Source organism: Necator americanus, chromosome I (genome assembly GCF_031761385.1).
Source record: "Necator americanus strain Aroian chromosome I, whole genome shotgun sequence".
Lineage (NCBI taxonomy): Eukaryota > Metazoa > Nematoda > Chromadorea > Rhabditida > Ancylostomatidae > Necator > Necator americanus.
In genome coordinates, this window is record NC_087371.1 from 20,183,569 (window position 1) to 20,197,573 (window position 14,005).

A 14,005-nucleotide genomic window follows, 5' to 3' on the forward strand; every position below is an offset into this window, starting at 1 on the left:
TTACACAACAGAATTATGCGTCTGCGAATCCTGACTTCGACGAAAAGAACAAGCACGAGACGCCTAAAATCCACAGTTAGTATTTTTACAAAAATTGAGGACTTCTTCAAACTTGTGTTCTCACGAAATGCATCAGGAAAGGAAATCCCACTCTTCTAAACAATCCCTCCGGCCGATCCGGTTTTATCAATTTTACTTCCACATCGCATCGTCGATGTTGCGAACCGGCCCGACGTAACGATGCTCGTCCACTTCCAGTACGCCTGGATTTCGTGGTGTGCGAAGAGGCTCGCGACCGCAACGATGTCCATTGGGCGCGAAGCTGAAAGGGAATATCCATCCCTGGATGGTGAACGAGAAAAAGTACACAATGTGAACCTGTCTTCGTAGTGCAGGAGTTCTAGCAACGACTAGAAGTGGGTTAAGCACCGGATCCACAAATGCAGCTATACGAGCAAAATGATACCTAGAGACATAATTGCGTAGTAAAGCGGTAATCTCGTAAAATAAATGGTTGGCAGAATGTTGATCCTGGAAACTATGGGAAATACTCACCATTTTGTCAGCGTCGCTATCTCTTCCCTGTCGTCAACCCAAAATACGGCAATTTCTATGTAGGTTTGGCCTAGCACGGACACGAAAAATGTGGCTATCGAAAATATCAGCGTGTGAAACAGCTTCTCTCGACGTCGATGCGGAGATTGATCCCTATAAAAGAGCCCTGTCCCTAAAAGGTTTACAAATTTGCTTGAAAATAACAAAAAAAAAAGAAGAGAGAATCGATTCAGAGGCTTTCTACATATTGAATTACAGTTGAGAGATAAATCAGTTAAACCTTTTTTCACTATTGATACAGGAAGCATTTAAGAAATTAACGATACGAAAAACTGTAGATCATGGGTATGAGCGCTACAACGCCCAATTCCCCCTAAATGTCCTGAAAAAGAGATATTATAGGTCGAATTTTCATACGAGACACCTAACAACGCCTCATGTAGGCGGCGTAAGCATACGGCCAGCAAGCAGGAGAAACAACACCTCATTGACCGTTCGCTCGCTTATGAATGCGGTGTTAATGCCCACGCTCCCATACGTAACACGTTGCTAGGTGCCTCGTAGGGAAATTCGACTTCTCCGCCGTTTTTAAAGACAATGTTGCGAAGGATATGGGAGAGCAGTCCACAAATTGTCACTGCAGAACTCATAAGCGTTCACATCTCCTGGTCTTGTTAGAGGCTTACGTTGAGTTCGAGGAGCACTGTCTTTGTGCGCCATTCTTTAATTTCTATGTGCCAAAATCATCCTCACCGTAATCCACTGTGGATAAAATCGTGTTGTCTGCGAATGCGGCAATGATACGTGATCGTAATCGTAAAAATCAGGATTGATGCGACAAGAAACAGTAGGGTGAACAATGTGTGACCACGTAGAAGATAGACGCCAAATGCGTGGAATACTGCCGTCCGGTCGCAATGACCCGCAATTTCAGCGTAATTTGATACAGGGAGTCTGGAATTAGTTTTGCAAAGGAAAGCTTCTAGAAAAACAAGATATCATCAATATTATGACTTACATTTCACACTGAAGATAAGTTTTGCCTTTTGAGAGTGTGGAGAAAAGTTCGTCGAGATTTTGGATAGCGTTGATCTAGAAAGAAAAACAGAGTAAACCAGAAGAAAAATTAAGATGATCCATAGATCTTCATGGAAATGACATGGAAATTCAGCGATCTTCTGAATAGTAAAAGACAATCAATACAGCAGGTACTCAAAGTGTTGACAGGGAAAAACCTAACGAAAATACTAATAAAAGAAGGGTAGAAAAAGTTCCTTTCACAAACGGATGGCGGTCTTAGCTGCTGTCGATTGAAATTAAATAATTTTGTTTTGAGTTACCGGAACGATATCTTAATCGTTCACCTTTTGTGCACGTGGTAAGAAAAACAAGACAACAAAGAAAAGGAAAGAGAGGAGGTTCAAGAATTTTTAAACTTCGAGAAAAAACTATCCATATACAGCCCAAACACTTGTAAACTACGGTCGGCACATAAACTCACCTGAAGCATTGAGAAAAGTAGGTGAGAGAAAATCAAAAAGACCCAAACACAAGCGAATACGGAAATTACTGAGACTCTTGACAGATGGATTGATTTTCCGGACATTGACCGATTGATCACCACCTAAATGTACTGCTCTGACGTTCAGGGAGGGGATGAACCTGTACCTGCAACTAGTTTCAGAAACCCTCACCAGCACAAGAACAAGCAAGTGGATGAGTCCAGTAAGGCTACCGTTTTGTGCAAGGGAATATAAAGTTTCCTGGATGAGATGCTTCCTGAGAAATGCACAAAATTGAAAGATGAAGATGCTGACGAATTGAGAAAAGGAGAAGATCAAACCGGAACTCCTCTGAAGCGAAGAGATGAGTCTGTAACGTTTCCGCAACGACCAACTCCGGCGACTTTTCCATGTACTGCAACTAGATTTAGAATTAAAACCTGTGAAGAGGTGTGCTGGAAAATGGGCAAAATTTCCTGGACATTTCCGAACTACTCACATCTTCGTTCACGTTTCCGTACGGGTGGTCATCGAAGAGATCACGCATAAAAAACAAGAATGAACAGAAAAATAGCAAATTTGAAAACATTATGTTGAACACGAAGAGAACAGTAGCAGTTGAAAGACTTCTCTTAGTCTGAACACGGGAGTACAGTAATCCAAAGTGGGAATTCAACATGGAAGATGTCCTTTGAACTAACTTTTAGAAGCAGGACGGCAAGAAGTATGGTGTTGAACATCACCAGCACTAACAGACACAGTTCAACGTAGAAACTGCGCCAAGCACGATTCGACAAGGATCTGTGATTAATGCGTTCATTTGAACAGTAAAATTCATGGCAGCACTCTTTTTTCACCTATATTTCCGGTCATTGTTCAGATCACAAATGTGAGCGTTGTTATGAGGACAACACGAGTGTGTCACGTGTGCTGAGACTCGATCTGCCCTGAAAGACGAATGCTTTTACGGAGAAAATGAGGAACAACCGCTCCTTTTTTCTTATGCAAGGATTCGATGCTTTGTGAGTTCCAAATGAGTCCACAGATACCCTCAAATTCCCGGAAAACACGGCCAACAGCACAAGAATGTAGAATTTACTCGCTTAAGAAGAAAAATCACACAAGGACGGAGCAACTGAATTTTTCACTAATAAAATAACGCGAATTTATCTTTTGCAATTCAATAAATCAAATTAAATTGTTAACAATTAAATACTAAATTATTGTAAGTGAATTTAGTAAGCTATTTTGATTGATGACAATGATTTAATATTTGACTCTTAAATAATTCCATTGGACCCATTTACTGCTTTTACTTAGTTCTTTATTATTTCTCAAAATATTTTACTTCATCATTAATAGGATAGATAGTAGGGTTAATAGGATAGAGTGTCAATTCCAGAGACCAACGCCTACCCGTCCGATTTCAATTCAAAATTGTTTGAACTGTATGAACGAGTATATGATCAATACAATATAGAATGTTTTGAGGGGCCAACGGATAACAAAAATCGATCACTTTATTATTTGTATCCCTTCCAGACAAATCTGGCTACCTATTCCAATAATTATAATCGAAGAGAATAAATGCAACATAAACCACATCTCCAATAGTATAGGAGTAAATAAAAGTAGAGGAAAGTGAAAAGAGAAAAGATTTAGAGTTTTATTTCTTCAATTTTTGCCTGGCAGAGCAATATTTTGTACTTGTGAACGTGGCGGTGTGCGATGTGAGCGATTTAGCACTGACAATCACACCATGCTCTGTCATAAAATTAAAGTTCCAGCCCTAATATTTCACTGCTTAAGAGAAGATAGCTTGATTGCAATGAGCTGGAATAGAAAAGAAAATATTCTGTTTTAAATAGATGGAGAATTTCTACTACTTTATACAATTTCTTGCTATCGAGGTTAGATCTCCCACTGTTCCAGCATAGAGACTGCTTCAGTATCCTGCACTCCCCCACCCTCAAACGTCGGCCGATATGGCGATCAATGGGCGGCGATCAGATCTCAATTTCCTTAGGACCTCTTTGATTTCGGACCAAGACGGCACGTACACGACTCGCCATGAAAATTGTCTCAGACTTTGTAATTACAACCTCAGACCAAAGTCTACAGTCGCTAACATACATGGCTTTGTCGGAGCTGCAGAGCGTAAATTCCACGCGATTGTTCTGCAATACACCAAGAGCAGAATGAGCGACATCGACAAATGAATGACGACACACTCGTCATTTCGTCACTCTAGAAAAGGTCCCGTCAAGAAATATAAAGGATATTGACTTCGTAGTGCAACCATCTGCCGTCAATCTCGTCGATTCTCACAAGATATAATCAGCTCGTCCGACTATTCGCCTCCACCCTATGCGCTAAAATACATAAGCCTCATGAAATGTTACTCGTCAACTCAATCAATAAGCAGCTTAGCAGTTCGAATATTAATCTTCGTTGAACATGCTAATCACTCAACGGCACGATATTCACCAATAAGGAGGGTTGTCTACTTGACGTCTCGTTACTATCATCCCTTCGTGGTGGTTCCGATTATCGTTCCCTTCGAGCGAAAATACGACTCAGCCACACGATATAAAAGAACATCTGACATCGACAACGAAGGAGGAGAGAAGTCGTACACGACGATTGCATAGTTGATCGTCCCAAAGGTAACTGGCATATCAAGAACGACCTCTGTGTGGAATAACCCCCTCCCCTAGTCTCCAAAGTCTCCTTTTTCTTTCGCTTTGGAGACTAGATCAAAGTGCATCGTACACTGAGCGGCTGGTGGCGATTACCAGTTGCAGAAAGCTTTGCAGGAGAATCTTTCGAAATACAAACAAAAGAAAATTCTGGGAGGCAGCACAAAGAAGGACAACTCTAAAGACGCGTCACAGGGACCTCAGCGAATATAGCATTCCGCTGGCTTTATTGAAAGAAGAAGGTATCAGTTCTTCTCGTCTTGAGATATAGACTATCACGAAGGAGTTCTATATGAACTTTTTCCATTCCTTAACTTCTGTGTCAAACTTGATCATCTCCGCTGGTGAAGATCCACAACCTCAGGAAGTAGTGCGATCAAGAGCACGAAACCTCAAATTATTTCATGACTACAAACGTTCTTAGGGTTGGTGTAATTTATGCAATTCTAGCGGCGTTCATGCCCTATCTTGAGAAAGAAAGGATTCCAGACTAATGGAAGACCTTGCGAACTACTCTTCTCCGTAAGAAACATGACCGAGAGGACTTTCGTATCTAGCGTCCTATATTCTTGCTGAGCATCTTATTACAAAGTGCTCACGGGAGTGATCTTCATGCGCATATCTAGGACGCTGGATGAAACCCTGCCTCAGGAAGAAGCCGAATCCTGTCAGGGTTTCAGCTGCATAAGCCACATCAAGGCCGTGTTGAGGGTCATAGAGGTTTGCCAGGAATATCACCTGCCCCTTGTCCTAACCTTCGTAGACTGCAAGAAACTTCGACAGCGTGGAAGGGAATGGAATAATGTTAGCGGGGCCTCAATCAAGGTGTGAAGACGATACTACATCGGCGAAGCTATTCACGCCTGCATTGCAGTATAAAGTGAAGTCATTTGCATGAGAAAAAAAGGGTAAACGTATTGATGGAAGATTCCTCTCAAAACTTCGTTTTGCAGACGACATCCTTCTCTTTTCGAGAAGCGCAAGTGCAGCAGAGACCATGCACAAGGAACTGAACTGAACATGGAAGAAAATGGGGTTACGGAACATGATAAAGAAGACATTGTTATTGAAGTAGTTCTACTAGGAGGAATTCAACTTGAAAGACTCGAAATCGTGGAAACTTCGTCACTCGTGTAGTTCGAAGTTTAGTGAATATAGAGAACGACTTGAAGGAAGAACGGAATACAAAAATGAGAATAGCGTGGGCAGCATTTACTCCCGTTATGGAAGCCACGGAAAAATCAAGAGCTCCGTACGCATCTAGTTGACTCAACAGTTCTTCCAGCGCTCTGTTGGACGCCACTGCCACATCTAAGAAGCCATTTACTGCTCACGGAGTTCTTGAAATGTGTCTTCCGAATTTTAACTGGTGCACACAACACAAACTGCCCAGGAACCTGGATCAACGTCACTCACGGAGCTGTTAGGCAACTTAGACGACCATTGCGAAATTAAAGAACGACTGAAAACGATGCTGTTGCGAGGTCCAGTGAAGACGGGCCTCGCAGGTGGATCTAAGTTTCTACGTGTGTAATTCCTGCAGTGAAATATTCGAAAAGCTTCTATTTATATTACATGTTTTATAGTTCATTTTTAATTTCCTACCTAACGTTTTTATTTTGTTCCAAATCCAATGTGTAGAGCAGTTCAGTTGCCAAGAAAGTGCTTACATCAATGAAAGAAATGGGACGATACCATATTCAGCGAAAAAAAGCGGTGAAGAATTAACTTCAGCGGTTTCTTAAAAAGTTTCTCATTGAAAGCTGAAGAAACTACAAACAAATTGTTCACTCTCTCCAAGTTCAAATGTCAGTGAGCTGTGATGCCAAGCCACGTAGTTATTTTCGAATAAACGGCCAGTAATAATACTCTTGGAAGGCTGCTGGATCCACAAATTGGATTCCAAACTTTCAAATAAAAGTGCTTGTTAGGACTTTACCTTCAATATTAGATCAGAAATGTTTACAGAGGATAAGGTGTCTGGCGTTAATCAGTCCTCCAGGGATCCGCCACCACATTCACTTAATTTCAGAATCGTTAGAGATTTACGAGCGTGAAACTGGCCTATACAGCCACTTGCGTGGGTTAGTTGATGCGTCAAGTGAGTGTTTTTATCCTCCCACACAAGTCTGGTACCAATTTATCGACCCCGGAGGGGATAAAGGAATATTGGAACTAGGCCAGAGTAGATCCTACGATCGAAAACCTCAGTCGGGTGTATGAGGCTAAATTGAAAGATATCATTTCTGCATGAGTCTTTTATTATAAAACGTTTATAGCTTTGCCCGTCAATTTTTCAGGAAGCATGAGATATTTCTGCCGCTTTCGGCTAGCGGGTATATTGAGATGCAAGAGGCTGCTGAGTGTAATCATACCTCTCTTTTGTAAGTGAATAGTGAATCTCAAAGTCAACAAATTTTTAATGGTGGTCAGCAAGAATTCGCAAAAAGTATTAAAATTGTAAGGAGGAACGCTACAGCATCATAGGACCACAATCGTCAAAAATGACACACCGCTAATAAATATCCGCTCCACATAATAAATAAGTTGTGAGATGATGAGACCAAGAGCGAATTTCTTGTCTAAAACGCATTTATATCTCTACTCCTAATCAATATATATATGTATATAAATTCTCTCAACCCGCAGCTATAGTATTGCAGGGAATTTAGTAGCAGAACTGTTTACAGCCTAGAGGCGAAGCGAATTCTGTTCGAATCAGTTCAGGACTACAAGAAATTCCCTGCAACAGAGGAAGAAATCAAGAGCAAATCTGCCGATCTCAGCTGTCATAGATTGAATAGAAGCGATTTACGAACTGGCGCATTTGCTAGCACTGTTTTTGAATGGGTTATTACTTTCCAGGTGGTCACTATGCATGAATACAGTCGAATCGCAGCGACGGCCACGCCCAGCGATTGATAACCTGCGATAGTCGTGGTAGGATGACCAATGGAACAACAAAATATAGTAAAAACAAATAAATTGTTTACTGCCTAACGAAACAACTGAGGATTCCATTCAGGACATTCAGGCGTACGTGGGACCACGCGTTTTTTTTTTCGACTCAGTTGTCCAACTGGGAGAGTGTAGGTTCGTTGTAGCCACAGGGTCGATGGTTCGAAACTACCCTAGTGCAAACCAAGCCTTTCATCCCTCCGGTGCCGATAACGTGGTACCAGACGTGACTGAGAGAATAAGCACACTGAGCTGACACATCGGCTGGCCCCCGCAAGTCATTCTATAGACCAACACCCGTTTCAAAAACACCAACGACTACGAATTCCAGTAAAACGCGTTGGGGCATCCGAAGTGGAGCGGTACGCCAGTAACTTCATCCTCTTTCAGATGTCCGACTACGTTGCCGGACAACGTTTCAAAATGGAAGCTGACAGCAGAACAGATTAAATATCTGAAAATACCTCAAATATATTGAAATATTTCTATGATGCCGTCCCTCAATATTAGTGGACATTGTTCGACTCGGGCAAAAAAAGTGTCAAAAATAATCCGACGACGTCATGGGACATCGTCACCAACGTGTTAAAATAACTACAGCAAAATGTCTGTACAGGTAAAATGAGAAGAAAAAAACTTTCAGAAGAAAAATGAATGGTGAGTGAAAATGGAGAAGATAAAAGTCCCGAAAACTTTCAGGTTTCAATGATTGGTGAGACCTGCTATGTTAATGATAACAAGTGTAGACTTTGAGATGTTGCAAAGTCTGCTATTTAGGTAGTTACTGCTCAGTTTGAAGATTCATGTACCTCGCCTCCTCCGTCTCATTGTCACTCGAAGATTCGTTGCGCTCCATTTCTCGGATCACCGCTTGCCTACATCTGAAAGAACGCCTATTTGCTCGTTTTGTGTTTGTACACAGAAGAAAAATGCCTTTTCACCAACTTTCTAACTTGATCGATTTGTTTCCACAATTTAATTGCGGCTAACGAAAAATGCTGCAAAAGAAGACGCGTCTTCAGGACGAGAGACGGTAATTCGGAGTCCGAATGAATGTTAGACACCATGCTTGAGCTAGAAAAATCAACGGAAAAATCAGGAATCTGCTTCTATGAACTGGAAAAGGAACAAAAAATCAGTAATATTATACATTTTGAAGCAAGCAGGCTCGAAAAAGGATTGAATCAACAGCTAAAAACATACCTGAGTAAATTCATAAATAGAATGTCTTCGGAGAGTGCCAGACCCATGTTAGAGATAGCCTTAACGAGGGAAACGCTTAAGCAGCTGCTGAAGAATATTAAAATGGGAAAGGAAAGAGGACTGCGCATTAGAGAACATACAAATCTTGTCAAGTAACTATCTATTACGTAGATACAGTAAGATTGACCGATGGAGGAAAGTCAAGAAAGTTTCAAATTTCATTAGTAGTGTTGTGTCGTAGTAGGAAATAAGGATTGAAGAAAATAGTGAACAGGGTTCTCAACATCGGATGTCGTGATTACAACAATCTACCCGGAGAGCTTAATCCTAAGAAAGATCTTATCTACGTAACTGTGATCCCGTTTAAATTATATCGAATAAAAAAGAATTTTCCAGAAAGACCTTGGTCTCTAAGAAACTAAATTAAATCCATCGATGAAACTGTGATCCCTTTGCTCACTTCAACTATGCTAACATCAATTCTTTTAAGTTACTGACAAATTCTTCCCTTTTCTAGTTGTGACCACCCGAATTACATACTAATAACCAGGCAACAAGGTACAATATGCAAGGATTCAACAAATCTGGAAGATTTTTCCGCCCTAGCCACTCGTATCTCACCACAGATGTGTTGATAAATCGGTTGAAGTCATCGCAATGTCGCGAAAAACGTTGGAAAAACGATGGAAACTTCAACAATGGAGTCGAGACTCCGGAACATCTCTGGAAACAGACCTCCAATGAGAACGAGAAGGATTGCGAGGGGAAAACGCAGCAGTTACCTCATTAATTTTCTTTTGCCGCTTTTCCACATGTGGAACGTAGCACCTACTATACAAATCGGAATACACATCTGATACTCGCTGACAGATAAGCCTAAAGGATCGTGTACATAGAGAAGAAGCATGCTCACTCACTTAAGTGAAAGTAAGAGAATGCATGGGAAATAAATGAAGCGATACGGTAAACTCACATCCTATCCGCGTTATCTCGTTCATATAGAGCTTTGAATATAGAAGAATAAAGATACAAATTGAAATGTTCGTCTTTGGGAACCAGCCGACCTTTGCCGCATACCTGAGAAACAGCTATTCGTCTTAGAATACAGCCTTCCAGAAAAAAAACATCCACATGGAAAACACGAGTGAGGAATCAACAGATTAACAAAGAATGGTCTGGAGATTTTTCTATGCGTTCAACCTCGTTCATTAACCAACCACCTACCAAGGCATAAGCGTACTTGAGGAACAACGTCTGAAAATCTCGATGATATTTATGAGCGTAACGACTGTATGCGAGGATTTGATTTACTTCACAAAACCTAAATGGAACACGTTTTGTTGAATGAAAAGCAAATTCATAAGGAGAAAACGAACCGTAGTGATCTCATCAGCCACACCAATCCCTGATCTTTCTTCGGTACAAATTTTGCGAAATCTGGATAGCATAGGACGTATTTTTCCATGTAAAACTTCACCTACAAAAAGATAAACTAGGGAAAAGATAGGATTGGTTTTGAATTTCATGTGAATTTTAATTGCAGAACAACGTTTATATCTTGACTCTCCTTTCCTCGCTCACTTTCTCTCGCTCTTTGTTTTTCTCTGCTTCTGTTCTCTTGGAAATTACCGCCCCTATATTTTGATCCTACGCGGTCTTGAAGTAAAAAGAGTGCGCAAACCTCTTAGTTTGAACGCAGCGTCCGCAATTATCCATGCAAATCATCGCAGATTTTGACCAGTTTTAACGTTTGCTTCGATACTGCTACTGATAAAGTACTGTTAAGAGGAAGTGTAGCGCAGTCGGTAAGAAGTTCGGCTCTGATTGCGCGACAAAATCGATGCTTTGAAACCGTAGCGGCACCAACCAAGCCTTCCTCAGAGCCAAGATCGACAAGCTGGCATTAGACTTCTCTAGGAGGATAAAAAAAACTAACTGGACATATTGGCTTGCCCCTGCGAGACATTATAAGGCTGCGCACGCCACCATGAACCTCGAACGCTTCTGAATCAAAGCTGAACGTGTAGATGCATCTCCATAAAAAGGTTAAAGTGTCTGGCGTTCACTTGGGGTGCGCCACTTCAATTCAGAATCGTTTGGGGTTTACGAGCGGTGTCTAGCCTATTCATGTCCTGCGGGGGCGAGCCGATGTGTGAAGTCAGTGTTTTTATGCTCGATGACACGTCTGGTACCAATTTCTCGACTCTGGAGGGACGAAAGGCTTGGCTGACACTAGGGCGCCTTCCAACCATCGGTCGATCATGCTGGCACTGCAGAACCTCTTGCCTACTGCGCTACATCCACCCTGCATCCGGAACGCAACGCCGCGCACTTTGCCCCTGTGGTGTTTACTAGACGCAAAAATAGATTTCTGCTGAACAAGACGTTCCGCTCAAACATCGTTCGAAGACCAATTCCTGGAATTCAGTGCGCGAGTTCAATGGGAGTTCGATGTGTACGTATATTTTGACGCGCACAGATGGAAGAAGGGAGTTAACTCGTCCAAACAACTTAAACTTGATACAATTAATCCCTATTTGATAGTCACTTTTATGCGTGCTATAACTTCCAAGAAACCAAAAGCCATTAGCACATTTCTAGCTCACTCCTGTCCGTCAAAATCCGAAAAGAGTGTGAGTTGCATTCCTTTTCTCTCGCAGACTCTGTCTTTGATTAAAATTTTTAGAGTCAGTTAAGTTGTTATTGGCCAAATGTGGAAACTGCATGTATAGAAGGAGAAAAATTGTTCTACTTCGACTTTTTTTGTTTTATCCTGAAATTCGATGGATGCTGTACAGCAAAAAGTATTGAAAAATTTGACTTTTGTTCACAGTTAGTACAAGCCGTTCCAGCATTTCTCTCCAGCAATTTCCTTGAAAATCCATGAACCATCGTCATTGTCACATCTCACCATTTGAAATATTCTCGCTTAACCTAGCCGTTCTAACTCTTCCTTGACAACGCTAATTGGAGGTGAATAGCCAAATTTTCCAATTTGCTGCAATTTGAGACATATTTTCCTATTGTATGGCATGGTTTTGAGCATTTCAATTGTTCACATGATATAATTTATTACATTGGTTTTCTCTTCACTTGTTTGCATTGCATCTAATTAGTCTTGATGACTGCCTTAGAAACCTCTGACAATTCTGACGTTTAAAACTAAGATTCAATTAAAGGAAGAAGAATGATAAAGTGCAAAGTTGAGCAATCTTCAGCCTATGCCACTGTTCCGCTATTTCACTTCAAATCAGATTGCGAATGTTCAAACAGCCTATACAATGAATTATGAAGGTTACCCGATGTATCAAGTCAGATCTTTTAACCTCCTTTTCTCCAAGACAAGTCTGGAACCAATTTATCGACTCCGGAGGGAAAAAAGGCATGTTTGGCACTATGGGGTATTCGAACTAACGATCGTGCAGTCCTGACCAAATCTGTTAGCAACTGCGCTAAACCCAGCCCCATCATTCACTTAGAAAGGTCAATATTACAAAGGTCTTGCTGCAATGCGAGGTTCGCTTAGAGTTTTTCTTTTGGAGGATAATTAAGACGAGTGATCAGTGGATCCATAGTGGCATTATTGACGTTATTTCCAAGACAGTGAATGTCGTATACTGCTATCGATATATGATGCTCTCATGATTGTACCGCTGAGTTAACACTGGAATAGAGTTAGAATTTTCAGCTAAAACTAATCCTTCATTACAGAGGAAAATCTCCAACAAGCTAGGTTAGGACTAGACAACTTATACAGACTTATGGCTTTGCAGTAATTTTCACAAACAGCGGTAAAGGGGGAGGTTTGCGAGTGGTGTAGCGATCACGGGAACCGTGGCTCAGCAAAACATTTCGTTACAGATGATGCTAAACCCCTAATGAATGAAAATAAGGTTTTCATCCAGAAAAATTTCGAGCACATATCTGTTTTTGGTTGACCTGAAACAAGGTTCAAAAAAGATCAATACCTCATGCGTCTCGTCTCTTGCATCCCGCAAGGATCCCTCCACTCATACATTCTTTCATTTCTGTATATTTCGTCACTTATTTTCTCCTCTCCAGACATTCTCATTGCTAATACTCAAAAGAAACTCGTTATCCATGCAATCGCGGGCTCATCCCGATATTTTTACAGAGCTTATTTCTCCAATATCAAGTAGAGGATTCATACACATACCCTCGAAGGATCTGGCCGAAGCAAAATGACATCGTCCATCTCGTTCGTGCAAAGTTCGTAAATTCGTGCACTCTCGTTGAACGGTGGCAACCATTGGTTGAATCCGTGCGAATATACAGTACCAGTAATAGCGCTAACCAACCATACCAAAAGAATCATCTACTTTAGTAAATTTCTGGAAAACATTCCAATAAAATTTGCAATTGTCACAAAACATGGGGAAATTTCGGCGAATATTTACCAAACCAAGAGAGAGAATTTGCTCAAACCGACGGATGATGATCAGAGTAGAAAGAGATTTTTTTTCGGCAGAAGCTCAGTGAACACAACAGGAAGTTTTGTTGGTGGCAGTGGACAAGACAGCCGAAGAACAATGAATAGAGGGAAATTACATGAAAAACATGTGATTGGTGACAAGACAGGCTAACTCGCTCGAATAGCAGAACAGAAATGTCCCCATATGTGCAATTATGGATGAAAGACGAATAAGTACATGAAAGGTATGACATCAACAGAAGCAAATTGTGCTGCAGCGCAGTATTTCGCACGGACTTTGTAAAAACAACGATTTATTAGTAGGAAACATCGTTTCTCATCGTCGTTTTTTACATCTCTCGGATGATGAGCACATGGGGAAGAGAAACTACCAGTAGATAGCTCTCGTTCAGTTCTTTTCAAAAAATATGCTACACACTAAAGTTTATAATTAGTTGAATGCTTCACATTAAACTTTGTAATAAGACAAATGTAATTTTTGATAGGATTTGCAAATTAAAACGAATACGGAGTGAGTATGATGACGGGAAATTTACTCTTCCATAGCAGCAGAATTGTCGGCGTCATAAGGGTCAATTGTGTGCTGTGAATTTTTTTTTGTGGAAATCTCTAACTTTATCCAGAGCTGATTATCC

General features: G+C 41.0%; 1 protein-coding gene across 3 annotated transcripts; it reads right to left on the reverse strand.

Annotated features, from left to right (window-relative positions):
* Window positions 1-13,253, reverse strand: RB195_006300 (uncharacterized protein; the record flags this gene model as incomplete). 3 transcript variants are annotated; one of them, XM_064179320.1, is made up of 21 exons in its annotated part: window positions 1-63; window positions 152-322; window positions 379-466; window positions 556-708; window positions 1,309-1,509; window positions 1,574-1,647; window positions 2,057-2,179; window positions 2,250-2,334; window positions 2,399-2,472; window positions 2,557-2,694; window positions 2,759-2,858; window positions 2,915-3,004; window positions 8,524-8,595; window positions 8,660-8,788; window positions 8,918-8,976; window positions 9,539-9,640; window positions 9,700-9,793; window positions 9,891-9,994; window positions 10,142-10,238; window positions 10,294-10,394; window positions 13,095-13,253. In XM_064179320.1, the coding sequence occupies 21 exons, from the start codon at window positions 13,251-13,253 to the stop codon at window positions 1-3; spliced, it is 2,277 nt and encodes a 758-aa protein (XP_064036280.1). The 3 variants fall into 3 exon arrangements, with proteins under 3 accessions (XP_064036280.1, XP_064036281.1, XP_064036282.1); XM_064179318.1 differs by having other exon boundaries at window positions 125-322; XM_064179319.1 differs by having other exon boundaries at window positions 2,399-2,478.
* Between the last annotated feature and the right edge of the window lie 752 nt (window positions 13,254-14,005).